Source organism: Empidonax traillii, unplaced genomic scaffold (assembly GCF_003031625.1).
Source record: "Empidonax traillii isolate 1590-97213 ecotype Southwest subspecies unplaced genomic scaffold, ASM303162v1 scaffold338:size1951571, whole genome shotgun sequence".
Lineage (NCBI taxonomy): Eukaryota > Metazoa > Chordata > Aves > Passeriformes > Tyrannidae > Empidonax > Empidonax traillii.
Window position 1 is genome coordinate 127,710 of NW_020955531.1, and position 13,364 is coordinate 141,073.

At 38.5% G+C, this 13,364-nt stretch overlaps 1 protein-coding gene across 2 annotated transcripts in view; it reads left to right on the plus strand.

Annotated features, from left to right (window-relative positions):
* Positions 1 to 13,364, plus strand: part of SPECC1L (sperm antigen with calponin homology and coiled-coil domains 1 like) — a 59,912-nt gene that overhangs the window by 30,070 nt on the left and 16,478 nt on the right. For both annotated transcript variants that reach the window (XM_027892076.1, XM_027892077.1), the window contains exons 8-12: positions 1,495 to 1,658; positions 3,290 to 3,381; positions 7,924 to 8,014; positions 9,931 to 10,014; positions 11,392 to 11,548. In XM_027892076.1, the coding sequence (XP_027747877.1) occupies positions 1,495 to 1,658; positions 3,290 to 3,381; positions 7,924 to 8,014; positions 9,931 to 10,014; positions 11,392 to 11,548 (588 nt within the window). The remainder of the gene's footprint in view (positions 1 to 1,494; positions 1,659 to 3,289; positions 3,382 to 7,923; positions 8,015 to 9,930; positions 10,015 to 11,391; positions 11,549 to 13,364) is intronic.

Here is a 13,364-nt window from a genome sequence, read left to right on the forward strand (position 1 = left end):
GATACAAGTGGAGGATTTGTCCAGTTTAACAGCTAAACATGATTTCACTTCCCTCAGTGTGAACAGCAAGCAGTGTTGGTTTTCTGTACCATCATTAATATTTCTCATTACTAGCCAAGGCTTTTGGAAATTAGTTAAAAATACAGCTGGATTTTTACCTGAGGAGAAACCTTTATCTAATTCTGCCTATATCTTGCACTCTTTTCTTTCCACTGATAATTAGAGGTGGTATGTATATAAAAACATTTTAAAAAGAAATAACTCCAACCATGATGTACTGTGGCTTGGATTAGGTGCTCCAGTTATTTAGAAACTGGTATATGTCTTTCTGAAGCGTTCAAGTCCTCACATAGGAACATCTTGGACAGCACCATTTGAAGCCCAACTACACTGTCTCTAGGGTTCAAATGCACGTATAGCTTACAATTATAGTACTGATGTGTGTGTAGTAAGCAATCTTTTTCCATGTGGATGGGAATTTTATAGGATACATTGCATTTAACTCAGCATCCAGTAGGATATGAGATAGCACAGGTTATGGTACTTGGTAGGAACTGATGGGAGGAAGAGCAGACTGGTTACACTGAAAGTGGAAAATGAGTGGTGGGCATGAGGCATCTCATCTGAAGCTCACCAAGCTGAGTAATATGAACAGTTCTTACTGTGACACATTCCAGCAGAGCTGTAGTTGTTCAGTTACTGCTTGCAAGTGACCCTTTGAGGTTGCAGTTGCACTTCTGCAGGTAGAACTGGCTTACTGGTTCCAATCAATATATAATTTTTTATTTATACACAAGCATCTTTTGACATTTGATTCACTGCAGGCAACTGAATCAGCTTCCTTGGAAGTGATATAGGTACTGTGTTGGAGGGAAGGTATTAGGAAAGTCTATTACAGTATCTGAAGGAAAAATCAGTCAATGTGTAATTATTGCAGACTGTAGAAAATAGATTGTTTCAAACAGTTCTTGTCTTGTGAGTGACACTGAAGACAATAGCCATAAATATTCTGTACTAAAAATCTAATTTTTTTTATGAAACAGATTCATATGCTGCCTAAAGGTGTATGCCAGAAATGTATTCTTACCTCCTTAGTATTAATTTAAATTGTTTTCCATATATGCAGGTGGAAAAAAAAAATTCTCCCCTCAGATGATTATTTTCAGCTGAAATGGTGAAACCCTTAAGGCTCAATTTTTTCCATCTGTGTGTGTGTGAGATATAGGAGCAGGAATTAGGCCTTAAATCGAGTATTGATTTGACAGACCTTTCAGCAGATGCTAAGCTCTGTGGCTGACAAATAGTAAGAATTTACAGTGATAATTTAGGTTGATAATCTATTTCTAAATTACAGTGGAAAGACAACTAGGTTAATGTAAATACCAATTTGGAGCATAGATTTTAATTCAGCTTCAAATTTGTCTTTTTTTTTTTTTTTTGAGACTCGTTCAAATGCTTCTTAAACAGCTGAAATGAGCTGTGTATTGATTTCAGGCAGGAAGAGGAGCGTGGCCGAGTGTACAATTACATGAACGCTGTGGAGAGAGACTTGGCAGCTCTGAGGCAAGGAATGGGGCTGAGCCGCAGATCCTCCACCTCCTCCGAGCCCACTCCGACGGTGAAAACGCTCATCAAGTCGTTCGACAGCGCCTCCCAAGGTGGGTTGGAGCAGCCGGAGCAGTGGCTGAACCAGGGTACCCTTTTGCAGGTGTTGACACGGTCACTTCCGCTGGTTTAGCTGAACCAAAGGTAAGTTATTTCACGCTGTCACGGCCTGTAGGTGATGGCTGATACAAAGCAGCCCAAACTGGGTGGCAGAGCAGATTCTTCCCTGCAGTTAAGTGCAAGCATCCCTTTTTGTCTTGTCTTTATTTTTCTCTTTACTGTCGCGTTGCCAGTGACTCATATGCTGGATGCTTTGATTCAATGCTCCTGTATATGAGAAATACATAAACACATATGACACACATAATTATAGCTGGGAGCACAGCTGATTTCAGCCTGATTATTAAAATGTGAACTTAATGTACCAAATTAAGCATTCTAAAAGCCATGTAAAAGCTAGAGCTGAGTTTATTTCTTTTAATAACTTGTATTCTTAAGCTCAAAGCACTGATTAAAGTTAAAAGTAAGACCCAGCCAGTAGCACCTATTAAAAGATAAAGGGAACATTTTCTAATATGAAAGGAGTCTCACTGTTGAGACAACAGACTTTACTGTAATTCTGATTGTGTACTCTTTAGATGAGCAGAATAAGGAATCCAAATAATTATCGTGAAATTAGAAACACTGGGTTTTTACCTTTGAATGCATATAAGACCTTGAATGGATTAAAATATTTCCCTTGCCAGGTCTTTGGGTTTTGAATTTCATGTACAATAATGTCTCTCTAAGTCTCTGATGTAAAAAAGCTTGGTCTGAGGTAGACTGAGTTGCCAGAGAGACTCACAGACTGCACTATGCACAGCAAAGCTACTTTTTATAGCTTATAACCTGGAAGTTTTAAGATATAAAAACATCTCCATGTTTTTGGAGGTTCTGTAAATGGTTCTGTTTCCATGCTTGTTCTCCTTGTTCGTAGGTATTTACAGTTTTTTGCTTTTCTGTTGTTAATTTAGAAGGCTTTTTAATGTGTTATTGGAAGAAGGTGCTTTCTTGCCAGTTAGTTTGCTAAAATGATAAATCCCCTCTTCCTTCTTTTGAATCTTTTATTTCAAGCTAATATCTGCCTTCTTCCTCAGCATTCACGTCTACTCAGGCTGGTAAATAGTTAGATGACTTCAATTAAGAATTTGCCTGGTTTTGTACATTTCTAAACTTGTTAACTCATTTAACCCCAAAATTTAAGCTCTATAATATCAAGTACTTTTGGACTTGGATTAGAAACTAGAAAGGGGAAGCAGATGATATAGGTTATTATTCTTGTCTTACTGGCAGAACCAGGAGCCTGCTGCTATCTCTTTAATTATCTGGAGATCAGAGAACTAGTAATGTCAGCATTTACATCTGCCAAGGTAATAGTATCCTGCACCTTAGCCTTGTCCACCCCCAGTAAACTTATGCTTTTACTGTGGATGATAGACAGAAAATGAATGTGATTGCAGAGGAGTAAATGTGTAGGCATACTTTCAAATGACTTTTCAGTCAGTTACTAATTGAAATTCTGAAAGATGGGATCTGGTAAAACTTGTAATGTAAAGTACAAGGTGAGGGTTGGCTGTAACAATCTCCTGCCTCGCTGCAAAACAGTGCCATGCTCACGATGGCTTCCTTTCTGTGTTCCCATTAGTTCCAAGCCCTGCTGCTGCCACAATTCCTCGCACTCCCCTGAGCCCAAGCCCCATGAAAACTCCCCCAGCTGCTGCTGTATCCCCTATGCAGGTAGGTGTTTTATGACAGCATTTAATCCCTCTCTGTGAAGAAGAGTATGTGAAACTACAGGTGGTAACATACAAATATTGGCTGACTTTGTGGGGAGATAACGACAAAATGTTGCCTTAAGCAGGTAATTACTTAAATGTTCAGTCTAACAAAAGAGTCACTGAGAACCACGTTGAAATATAAGATTTGTCATAATTTGGAAGATCTTGTTAAATATTCCCAACCATTGCTATTCCTGTGCTACTGAAAAGCATGAGAGGAAAACTGTATCTGCATTCCTTAGATCTAGAGTTGCTGTTTGTCAGTTGTAAGTCCCGTGCCTGGCATGGAAACAGCAATAATTCCCTTGGGGCACTGGGGTGAGATCTGTGCAGAATCTGTCAGCAGTCATCAGTATAAATGCATCCCATATTGCTTGGGCTTTCTGTATAGGCCTGACTGGGGAGGAATGAAATAACTGTGAATTTGTTATTTTGGTGTATTTTGTACTGACAGAGTTTGGCCAGTGGGTGGTTGTGCTGTGTGTTTTGTCCTGTCCCTCTGAAGCTTTGTGCACTTGCTCAGCTGCTGTAGGAGCCTGGGTGCACTGGGGTGGCATCATCAGGACTCTGATGCTCAGCTTCGTAGATCATTGCTGGTTTTATTATCTCACTTGCTGTGTGAAGTAAGATCTTGGCAAAAGCCAAAAAATTTAAGGACAAAGTGGATGGGACCAGATTTATAAAGAAAACCGAAGAATGCACTATGTGTTTTACTCCTTTAGTATCAGTAATTCTCCTGTTGCCTTCAAGATATTGCTAACCAGAAGTTCTAAAACTTGATTTTTACTATAGGTCAGTGCAATGTTTTGGTAATAAATTCTCTCTGTGTGAACTGAGGGCTCTGTATCCATAATAGCTCTTAATCTTTAAGGAACTGTACCTGGAAGAGATTAACTGTTCTCCTGTGCTCAGACTAGTGCAGCTTGTATTCATTTAGGAGTGAATTTCATGAAGCAAATAGGTAGCCTCAAAGCAAAGAGAAAGAATTAAATGGTTTTTTTGGGAGAGCTTCTGCTACTTCTTGTGGTTCAGTCACTCCTGACAGCAATTTTCTAAATTAGTTAAATGTGAAATGTTCTCTGACAGATGCTTTGTTCCGATTGATCTGTCTTTATATTTCTGTTTATTTCTGTGCTCCTGTAGGAGGAGGCAGACTTAATCTCATGTTCTAAAGGGCTAAACCAGAGCTTTGGCAGACAGAAGACTTTTCGATGAAGCCTAAGGCTTGGCTTCACTTTATTTACCTGTAAATTAACCGTGAACCGGAGTAATCTCTCAGAGTGCTGCAAACCTGCACAGGTTTGCAGCTCTTCTTTGATGATCTTGATCTGCCAGGATTACTCAAATTTTGAATTCAACTTCTGCTATAGAACCAAGTCATTAACAGCTGGATACTCATTAGTGGGAAGCATTGCCTGAAAAACAAAAGGGAGAGTGTGTGAATGAAAACAGTTCCTATTGTCTTTTTGAAGATAAGTGGTGTTCTTGAAAGTGTTTGTAATTACTGAGGAGGCAACTGGGTTTTGTGACCTCAGTTAAGTAAATTGCATTTAAAGAATATTTTCTGCTCAAGAGAGAAGGGGTTTGGGTTCAAACTGATGTTCACTGTCTCTTTCTTTCCTTTGTTTTCATGTTACTACCTTGTTTTCTACTGTTGTGTTCTATGCATTTTTTTTAACACTTTTTTGTCCGTATTTCTACTCTCTTGCAATCGTAAAGCAAGGTCATGATAAGTAATCACTATCAGCTCCCACCTTACAGAAGTCATCCATGGTTTAAGGTCTTGAGGAAAGGTGGAAGGGCTGATCTCTGTATGGGTGTTGAATTGCTTATTATAATTTATTGCAATTGTTTTTAAGTGCTCTCATAGGGGAAATATTTACGTGGGCACCTACTGAGAAAGTGGCACAGTTTTGATACTATGATGAGGTGGATTGATTGCAAAAAAGATTCTTCAAGTGCAGGTGCATCAACATGTGCTTTCTCTTTGTGCTGGACTGTCATGAATTTCCTCAGTCTTGAAGAGTTTTTGTTTGCTTGGTTTGTTTTTCTTTACAGTAATATGTGTGTGTATGAGGAGGTACATTCTTGGATATATTTTGCAACTGAAAACAAACAAACAGAACCCCTTCTGGCTTCAGGTCCCAGCCTGCAGTGGAACATAGCTGCGTTTTACTGTGGCTCTTAGCAGTACTGCAAAACAATTTAGGGAGAGAGGTATGAAGAGAATGCTCTTCAGAATGTGCAAACAGCCCTGCTGGGTTAGCTCAGAGCTTAGCTGGTCTGAAATGCCACAGAGTGACCAGGGCAGATGCCTAGGGAGGAATATAAGGACAAGGGATTATATCTCCTGCTTCCCCTGGGTATGTTTTTTTATGTTTCATAGCTGGAGGGCTCTTGAAGCAGAGGTGGTTTCAGATTTACTGGGCACCAATCCTGGTTTGCTTCGAGTGTATAAACTTCCAGCTCCAAGCAATTTATTGTCAAAGAATTCCATATCTTAACTACTTAATATGTGGAAACCTGTTTGTTCTGAAACGTGTAGGTGCGCTGACATGAGGGTCGCTCTGAAGCTCAAAGTGATTGGGAATAGGTTCCTGGATAGTGGTTGAAGGTCATATTTCCTTCCACAGCTGACAGCAGACAGGGATGAAGAGTCAGAAGCAAAATACTTGAAGGGATTGGTTCATCCTGCCACAGTTCTTTCTCAAACTGGTCTCCCAGAGACCTGTGCTCTGCTGCTGACACAGCTGATGGGAGGTGGAACTGGATGAGCGTTAGCGGGTTCGTTTTCCTCCAGTGTGCAGTGTGTTAGTCACTGCCTTGTGGGAGCTCTAAGATCTGTAATAAGGAACTAACAACAGTGCAAGTGAGCCCTGTCTGCAGTGTCAGCAGGAGCAAAGAGACAAACAGTGGGTTTTGTAATAAAAAGACAAGATCAGTATGCAGCGAGTTACCAGCTGAGTAGTACAACCACTTTCTGACAATACCCATAAAGGATGTTTGCTTTTAAGTGATATCCAGAAGCTGAGAAAGTGATAAAGGTTTGTGTTTATCCAGCTCTGGATATACCTTTGTTTCCTGGCTGAAGCTCTGTACTCCCCTGTCGCTGTATTGACAGTCCCAACGCTGACCAAAATGAGATCCTTTTCTTTTAACCTCATGATTTAACTGTTGTCGCTGTTTGCTGGGGGGGGGGGGGGGGGGATGCAGCCAAATGGCCTCAATTTGAGATCTTGTCCTATACTTAGGAAATGTCCTTTTCTTTAAGAAGGTGCTGTGCAACAGGATACTGCAAAGTATATACTGTTAACTTAACAAGTTCGGATTTCTCTGTCTTGCCTACAAAATTTGGCATGAGAAACATCTGACCTTTAGTATTTTATGAAGATAAGACTCATTTAACCTTCTCATCTAATCTTGGGCCAGATGGAGAGCTGAAGGAGTTTTCAGGATAAACACATTAGTGGACTGATTATGATTAAATATTGGAATCTAATAGAACAGGGTGTATAAAGAGTGAACTGTAATGTTCAATAGGCTCTTTACAATGATTAATTTAAAATAATTGTGGGTAATCCTCCCAGAGTCTTCAGCAACTGAACCTGAGTTTCAGTAGCTGTAAGGGTAATTATTGTGTTGTACAGTTTACTTGTGTGAGACTAAAATGTTTATTTGAGTCCTGTTCAGTTCTTACTAAATTGTATGTGCGAGTCTTAACACAGCTGTGAGCATGTACCTGCTCTGTAAGGTGCTACAAGCTGTGGATTGCTAAATATTTTACATAAAGCTTGAAAAGAAAATACTCAATTCGTTGCTAGTTTAGAGCAGAAGAGAAATTAAAGTGACCTGAGAAGAAAAAAAATTTACTTGAATTTTATGACATATCTGACAGATACTAAGCAAGTTCTCTCCCTCCTGTTGTTCCCAGAGCATGTCAGTTAGGTAGGTGGGGAACAAAAGCTCTTGACATTCTGAATAAAATCCATTTTTTTCAGTAGGGTTTTTCTTAACAAAGGGTACTTTGTGTCACTATACCCAATACACCGTTATCCCAGCTTTCCAGGAAAAAGCACAAAGCTGTAAAGGTTTGTATTAATAACACAAATCAAGCACTAAAACCTTGGCTATATATAGGGGGTTGTATTAGTTTAAATAAACACATCTAGTTTAACCAGAAAAGGTTTGTTCAAACGAAATACAATAGAAGGGAAAAATTATTACAAAAACTGCAAGAGAATTCATAACCTTAATTTTCAGTGTTGGTCTGAGGAACAGGTTTCAATTTAAAGTAATAAATGTTACAATATCAAGGCATAATGTGTGTGTATATGTATATATATTCATATTGGCAAAAGCATTGTTAAAGGTTCTTTTATTTTTTCCAGTTCTTTTGAATTAATACCTAATGTAATATCTGAGTTTCTAAAACTGATTCTGATATTCCACATTTGGGTTTTACCTTTAAATTATGTTTGACACAAGTATTTTTCCATTTCAGAGGCATTCTATAAGTGGGCCAATCTCATCTTCAAAGCCCCTTGCTACCCTGACAGACAAACGACCAAGCTATGCAGAAATTCCTGTTCAAGGTATTGATTCAAGTTCATCCCAGCTTTGTTTTTAGCAATGCTATTAATACTTGTTTGTGTTTTTTTCATGTAGTATCCAAAGGCATTATCTTGTTATATCCTTTTTGTTATCAAAATATCTTTACAGAATCATAGAATATCTTGTGTTCAAGTTCTTATTACTTGTGTTTCATCACATGTGGTGATGTAACATAAAGATGCTTTATTTTTTTGATTTTCTACAGAACCATATTTGCATGCTGATAACTTGGCATTATTCTGACAGCTTTTAATGTGTGCATAAACTAAGATCACTTATAAAACCAAGATAAGATAATCTCAAGGACATGTGTGCAGCTGTCTCCCAGATATTAAAAATACCCACCTGGGCTTACATTATTTATTGTGTGGTTGAGGGTTTTCTTACCCCCCAAAATGAAACAAGGATGATGGCTGGCATGGGAATCGTAAAATATAAACCTGTTATTGAATCTCCAGGAGCCAGATGAAAAATTGAATTGAATTGAGTGTTGATTTATCTATTTCCCAATATTTCCCTGTTCTGTGAACTTTGTTTTGTCTCTCAAAACGCTGCTCACAATGTGCTCTTCCTGTGAGAATGAATGGCTATCATGTGTTGGGTGTAGCTCTCTGATTTATGCCTGCTTTAGGGGTTTTTTGTGTGTAGATGTTTCTCAAGATAATCCCCATATGACTCCAGGCTGAATATTTCCTCTCAATTTGGTATTCCTGAGGTCTGATGTTTTGTAAAGGGTCGGGTTGGTCGTTTGTTTTTTTTTTTTTTTTTTTTTGGTAGCACTTCATAATAGTCTGTGTGTGCCAGATTTCCTTCTTGCTTTTGTTGAATCCATATTGAGGTTATTTGTACAATGCAGCTGCAGTTTTAATTTTAGAAACTTCGGTATTTTTAGGAATATTGAAATGCCTTTCCAAGAAGATAATTCAGGATTCTTTAATTGTTACAGAGTTCATGGGTAGACATGAGCTCGAACACAGAGTGAGTGGGATGTTTTCCATGGCTCTTGTGTTTCCCCTAGAGCCAGTGAATGCAGGAGCAGTTCTGGGTTCCAGCAGTGACTGTGCCAGACAGAATTCCTGTTTACAGCCAGAGAGATGTATTTTTAATCTATTTCTGTAGCAATGTATGTTTCTTATGTCACATTCTCAATTAATAAATGGGGTTTCACTTTTTTTTAAGCCTTGTTCTTAATTCCCATGGGGTTTAATATCCAAATTACTGCCTTCTAAGCGCTTCTGCTTAGGAATATGTAAACCTTTTGTTTGCAGTTTAAAGGTTTAATTGAAAGGATATTTCATAATAGGAAATAGTTTTGATTTGTTGCTACAGAAAATGAATTTTGTGGTAGATTTTTTTTATTCATTGGCAGGAGGCAGAGCTAATCTTCCTGTACAGTTTGTGAAGGCATCTTTTGGGCTCCACTGCCTGGAGGAGGCAAGGAAAAAACATGTGGCTTAATTTAATAATAAAATAATAAAAAACCCCCACAAAAACCCAACCCAACAAACCAGAGGGGAAAACAAAAATCACCTGAGGGACAAAACAATCTGCTTTCCCAGTACACATGGTTGAATAATGAATATTTTTGGCCACTTGCTAAATGGGGGTTCCTTTCTTAGCCTTTTGGTCTAACAGTTCATTTTTTATAGACCAGGGGAGGTGAATTAGCAAGAAGCCTTAGGGAACAAGGATTAGGAAGGTCATGCTGTCTTCAGAGTGCACTTCACTGGTAATGAGCAATTTTAGACCTTTCCTTTCTTACAGATAAAATCAACTGCTCTCACTAAAACAGCCGAACTCGGGCACTGGTGGACAGTGTTCCTGACTCAGAGCTAAATGTCTGAGGTTGGACTGGAATTCTCAGCAATGAGATTCTCTTTTCTTTTGCTTTGTCCAGAACATTTGTTGAGAACATCCTCTACCAGCCGACCGGCGTCCCTGCCAAGAGTACCTGCTATGGAAAGTGCCAAATCTATTTCTGGTAAATGCCACGTTTTTTAGATGATTAGTAAAATAAGGGACTCTCATTTCAACACACTACTTACAGATCTACTTTATTTTGCCAAGAGAGAAAACGTTGATCAAGCACTTGTCAAAAAACCCCTCTATTTGGATTTTTGGAGTAATTTATTTTTCAGTGTTCACGTTTTCTATGGAAGTGGTTTTGGGGAAATTGAAGTCTGGTGGTAAAATAACTTTCTATTTTATTACTTGAAGAGATTTTTTTTTTTCTAATTCTTTATCAAGTGTCCTTAGTGTTGCTATGCAGACTTTTACCAACATGTCAGATGGACGAGTGTGAACCATGCATGTAACAGGTGACTTCCATGTCATCTTTCCTTGTGTTACAAATAATTTTGGTGTGTAAGATATGTGTGAAAAAAGAAACTCTTTCTGACTGTTGCTTTTTACTGCTTGGATGTGGGATTTTTTTGTTTGTTTTTTTGATATGATATTTTGTATAAACGAGGCAGAATTAATTTGAGGGAAATGTTCTTTAAAGAACACCTACGTTTGAGTAAATGTTTACAAAAAGATGTGTTTTAGATAATTTTTATTTGTCCTAAAATCACAAACTTCTTGTGTCTGGTGCTTATAAATTAAAGTACTTGCCCCCAGGTCATTAGAAAATGATTTATGTGGAGAGTTGCATCTTTGATTTGCACAAACATAAACAACGGTGATTAGTTAGGTACAAAGGCAAACCTTGTACTTTTAACTGGAAACTTTTCCATGTAGAGAACATGTCACCATTCCAGATTTGGTTTTACAGAGTACAATGCTTGTGCTTTCATTTGAAAGAAAAATCGTTTCCTTTGATAAAATGAAGCAAACTCTGTGGAATGTGGCTGAATGGACTCAGGTCAATGCTTGATATACTTGATGATATTTAATAATGTCCAGAAATCACATGCATGGCAATTTTTCATTAAAATTAAAGGGAAATAAACCAGCTGCCGTCTCTAAACTGCTTTTTCATTTTTCTAAACTACTTGAAGCTTCACAGTGTAACTACATGGACTAGAGAAAAAGAAGTGTTTTGGTGTTAAAATTCCTTCTCATTCATTAAATCCTTCAAATAGAAGTGATGATACTCCATTAAGATACATTCATCAAATTTTCTTGGCTTCAAGATACAGGCCTGATCATAAATGTTGAAAGGGCAGCCTAAATCCTTGGTATTTCTGAAGTACAAAGTATCAAGAAGGATGCTGAAACCTGGTACTGCATATAGGTTTTTGTGCTTGGATTCTGAACTAATGCTTGTTTGAGAGCAAGAATAAGTTTGAAAGTTTGTGTGCAAATGATAAATGTGATAAATAGAAAGAGGTAAATATATGGGCCTTTCTCCCCTTAGTCTCTCGAAGAAGTAGTGAAGAAATCAAGCGAGATATCAGTGCACCCGATGGAGCATCTCCAGCATCTCTCATGGCAATGGGTACCACCTCACCACAGCTGTCCCTCTCATCTTCTCCTACAGCATCAGTCACCCCCACAACCAGAAGTCGAATAAGGTAAAAATCCCTTACTGGGATTAATTCCAAATCTGTCTGTGTGCATCCAGTGTTCAGTGTTGGTGCTGAGACTGCAGACCTTGCTGCTCCACACATAGTAACGATCTTCACTAATCTCCAAGAGCTTCAGAAAGATTTTACTGCAGCTCAATATTTGTTTTAACAGTTAGACTAAAAGTTAGGCTTTTTAGAATGTATGAGTGAATACCAAAACTTTATGCTCCACTAGAAGACCAAGATAAGTCGTGTCACTGAATAATAATAGCAGTTCAAAATACCATGAAGACAAACTCAAGAAGTGAGCTTACAGCATGTAGAGCAGATCATCAGAGTGGCTTGGGCCCAGGGAGACCATGTGATAAACCTTCTGTAATCCCAGCTGAAGACAAAAAGCAGCAGCATGCTGGTCTTCATCCCAGACACTGGCAACTCTTCTAAATAGCCATGAGTAAATGGGCCTGGGTTATTTGTCCCACAGATGGAATCATAGTGCAAGTCTGAATAACAAATGGCCAGACAACCTCCTTTGGTTAGTAAGACAAAAAGCTAAGTCTGTGATAAATTTAAAACTTTTCATATCTGTTGTGCTATCAGTCAGAGAACTTCAAAGTGTTTAATCCCCGTGGTATCCGAGTGAGGTAAGTCCTTAGCCCTGCTTCAGAGATTGGGAGTCTGGCAGACAAAGGCTAAATAACTTTCTCCAGACCCTCTCTCACAGAGCTTCCTGACAAAGCTTTTGTACAGCAGAAATGTGAAACCCTTAATGTTCAGAGACACTTGCAATATCTACTAACTAGAGTATGAAATTCTGAAGCTATTTACAGCTGCGGGTGCTGCTGAAAGGGATTTCCCTGAAATCAGCTGAGCCAGGTCTCAGTGCCGCCTTCCTTTCACTGTGCAGAAATTTAATTGAGTTTGGATCTGTGGGTTCTTTACTAACAGCAATTAATGTTGTGTGTGCTAGCACCTAAATTTAACCTGAATACCTCCAGAAATAACTTAAAAAAACAAGGCTAATACATCTGTGTCTGGACTTTGAACTGGTAGTGTATCGAGTTGCATTGATGGCAACCTGCAGATTGTGGTAAATCTGTGACATTTCAGTATGCAATTGTACAGTTACAGTTATGAAATCATTACTGTGCAGTCCAACCACTGTCTGCAATGCTCAGGACTACAGAAGACTTCTCTGCAGCAGTGGGGGTGTGGTGATGAGCGTGGTCTTTAAAGCCACCCTCAGAATGTCACTGCTGGACTTCATTTATGTGACCAATTTTCTCTGTTTTCCACTACCTTTTCCTAGAAGTTGCTGTAAAATGCACAGTTATTGCTGTACTTCACTAAAACAAATACTTGCAGTTTACTCTTCCCTGTTCTGGTTAAAACTTTGTTGGCTCTTTGATTTGGATTATAGTTGAGCTAAAATACTAACATGGAAGATTTATATGTCAAGCCATTTCTCATTGTCTCCATACAACTTAATGCTAATTTATTTTCTTCAGCAGTGTTTTCATAACTGTAAGAACCCGATATAAACCATGTGCTCTTACTGGAATTTGAGAACAGGCTGTGCAGCTCCCTCATGGCTAAACAGAATGTTTAGCGTAAAGAGAGAGGGAGCTTTTCATTTGAGTTCTTGTGTTGTCCCAAATCTCTGTCCTTAAATTTTCATAGTGTTGCATAATCCTCATTATAGATGGAATATGAAATCCCATTGTTATTTGTTTCAATCAGCAGTGGAGAAAATACACCAGTTATTGAAATCTGTACTGATTTAAGAACTGAAGTGCAGACTTTTGTGAAGCATCGTTCTGGC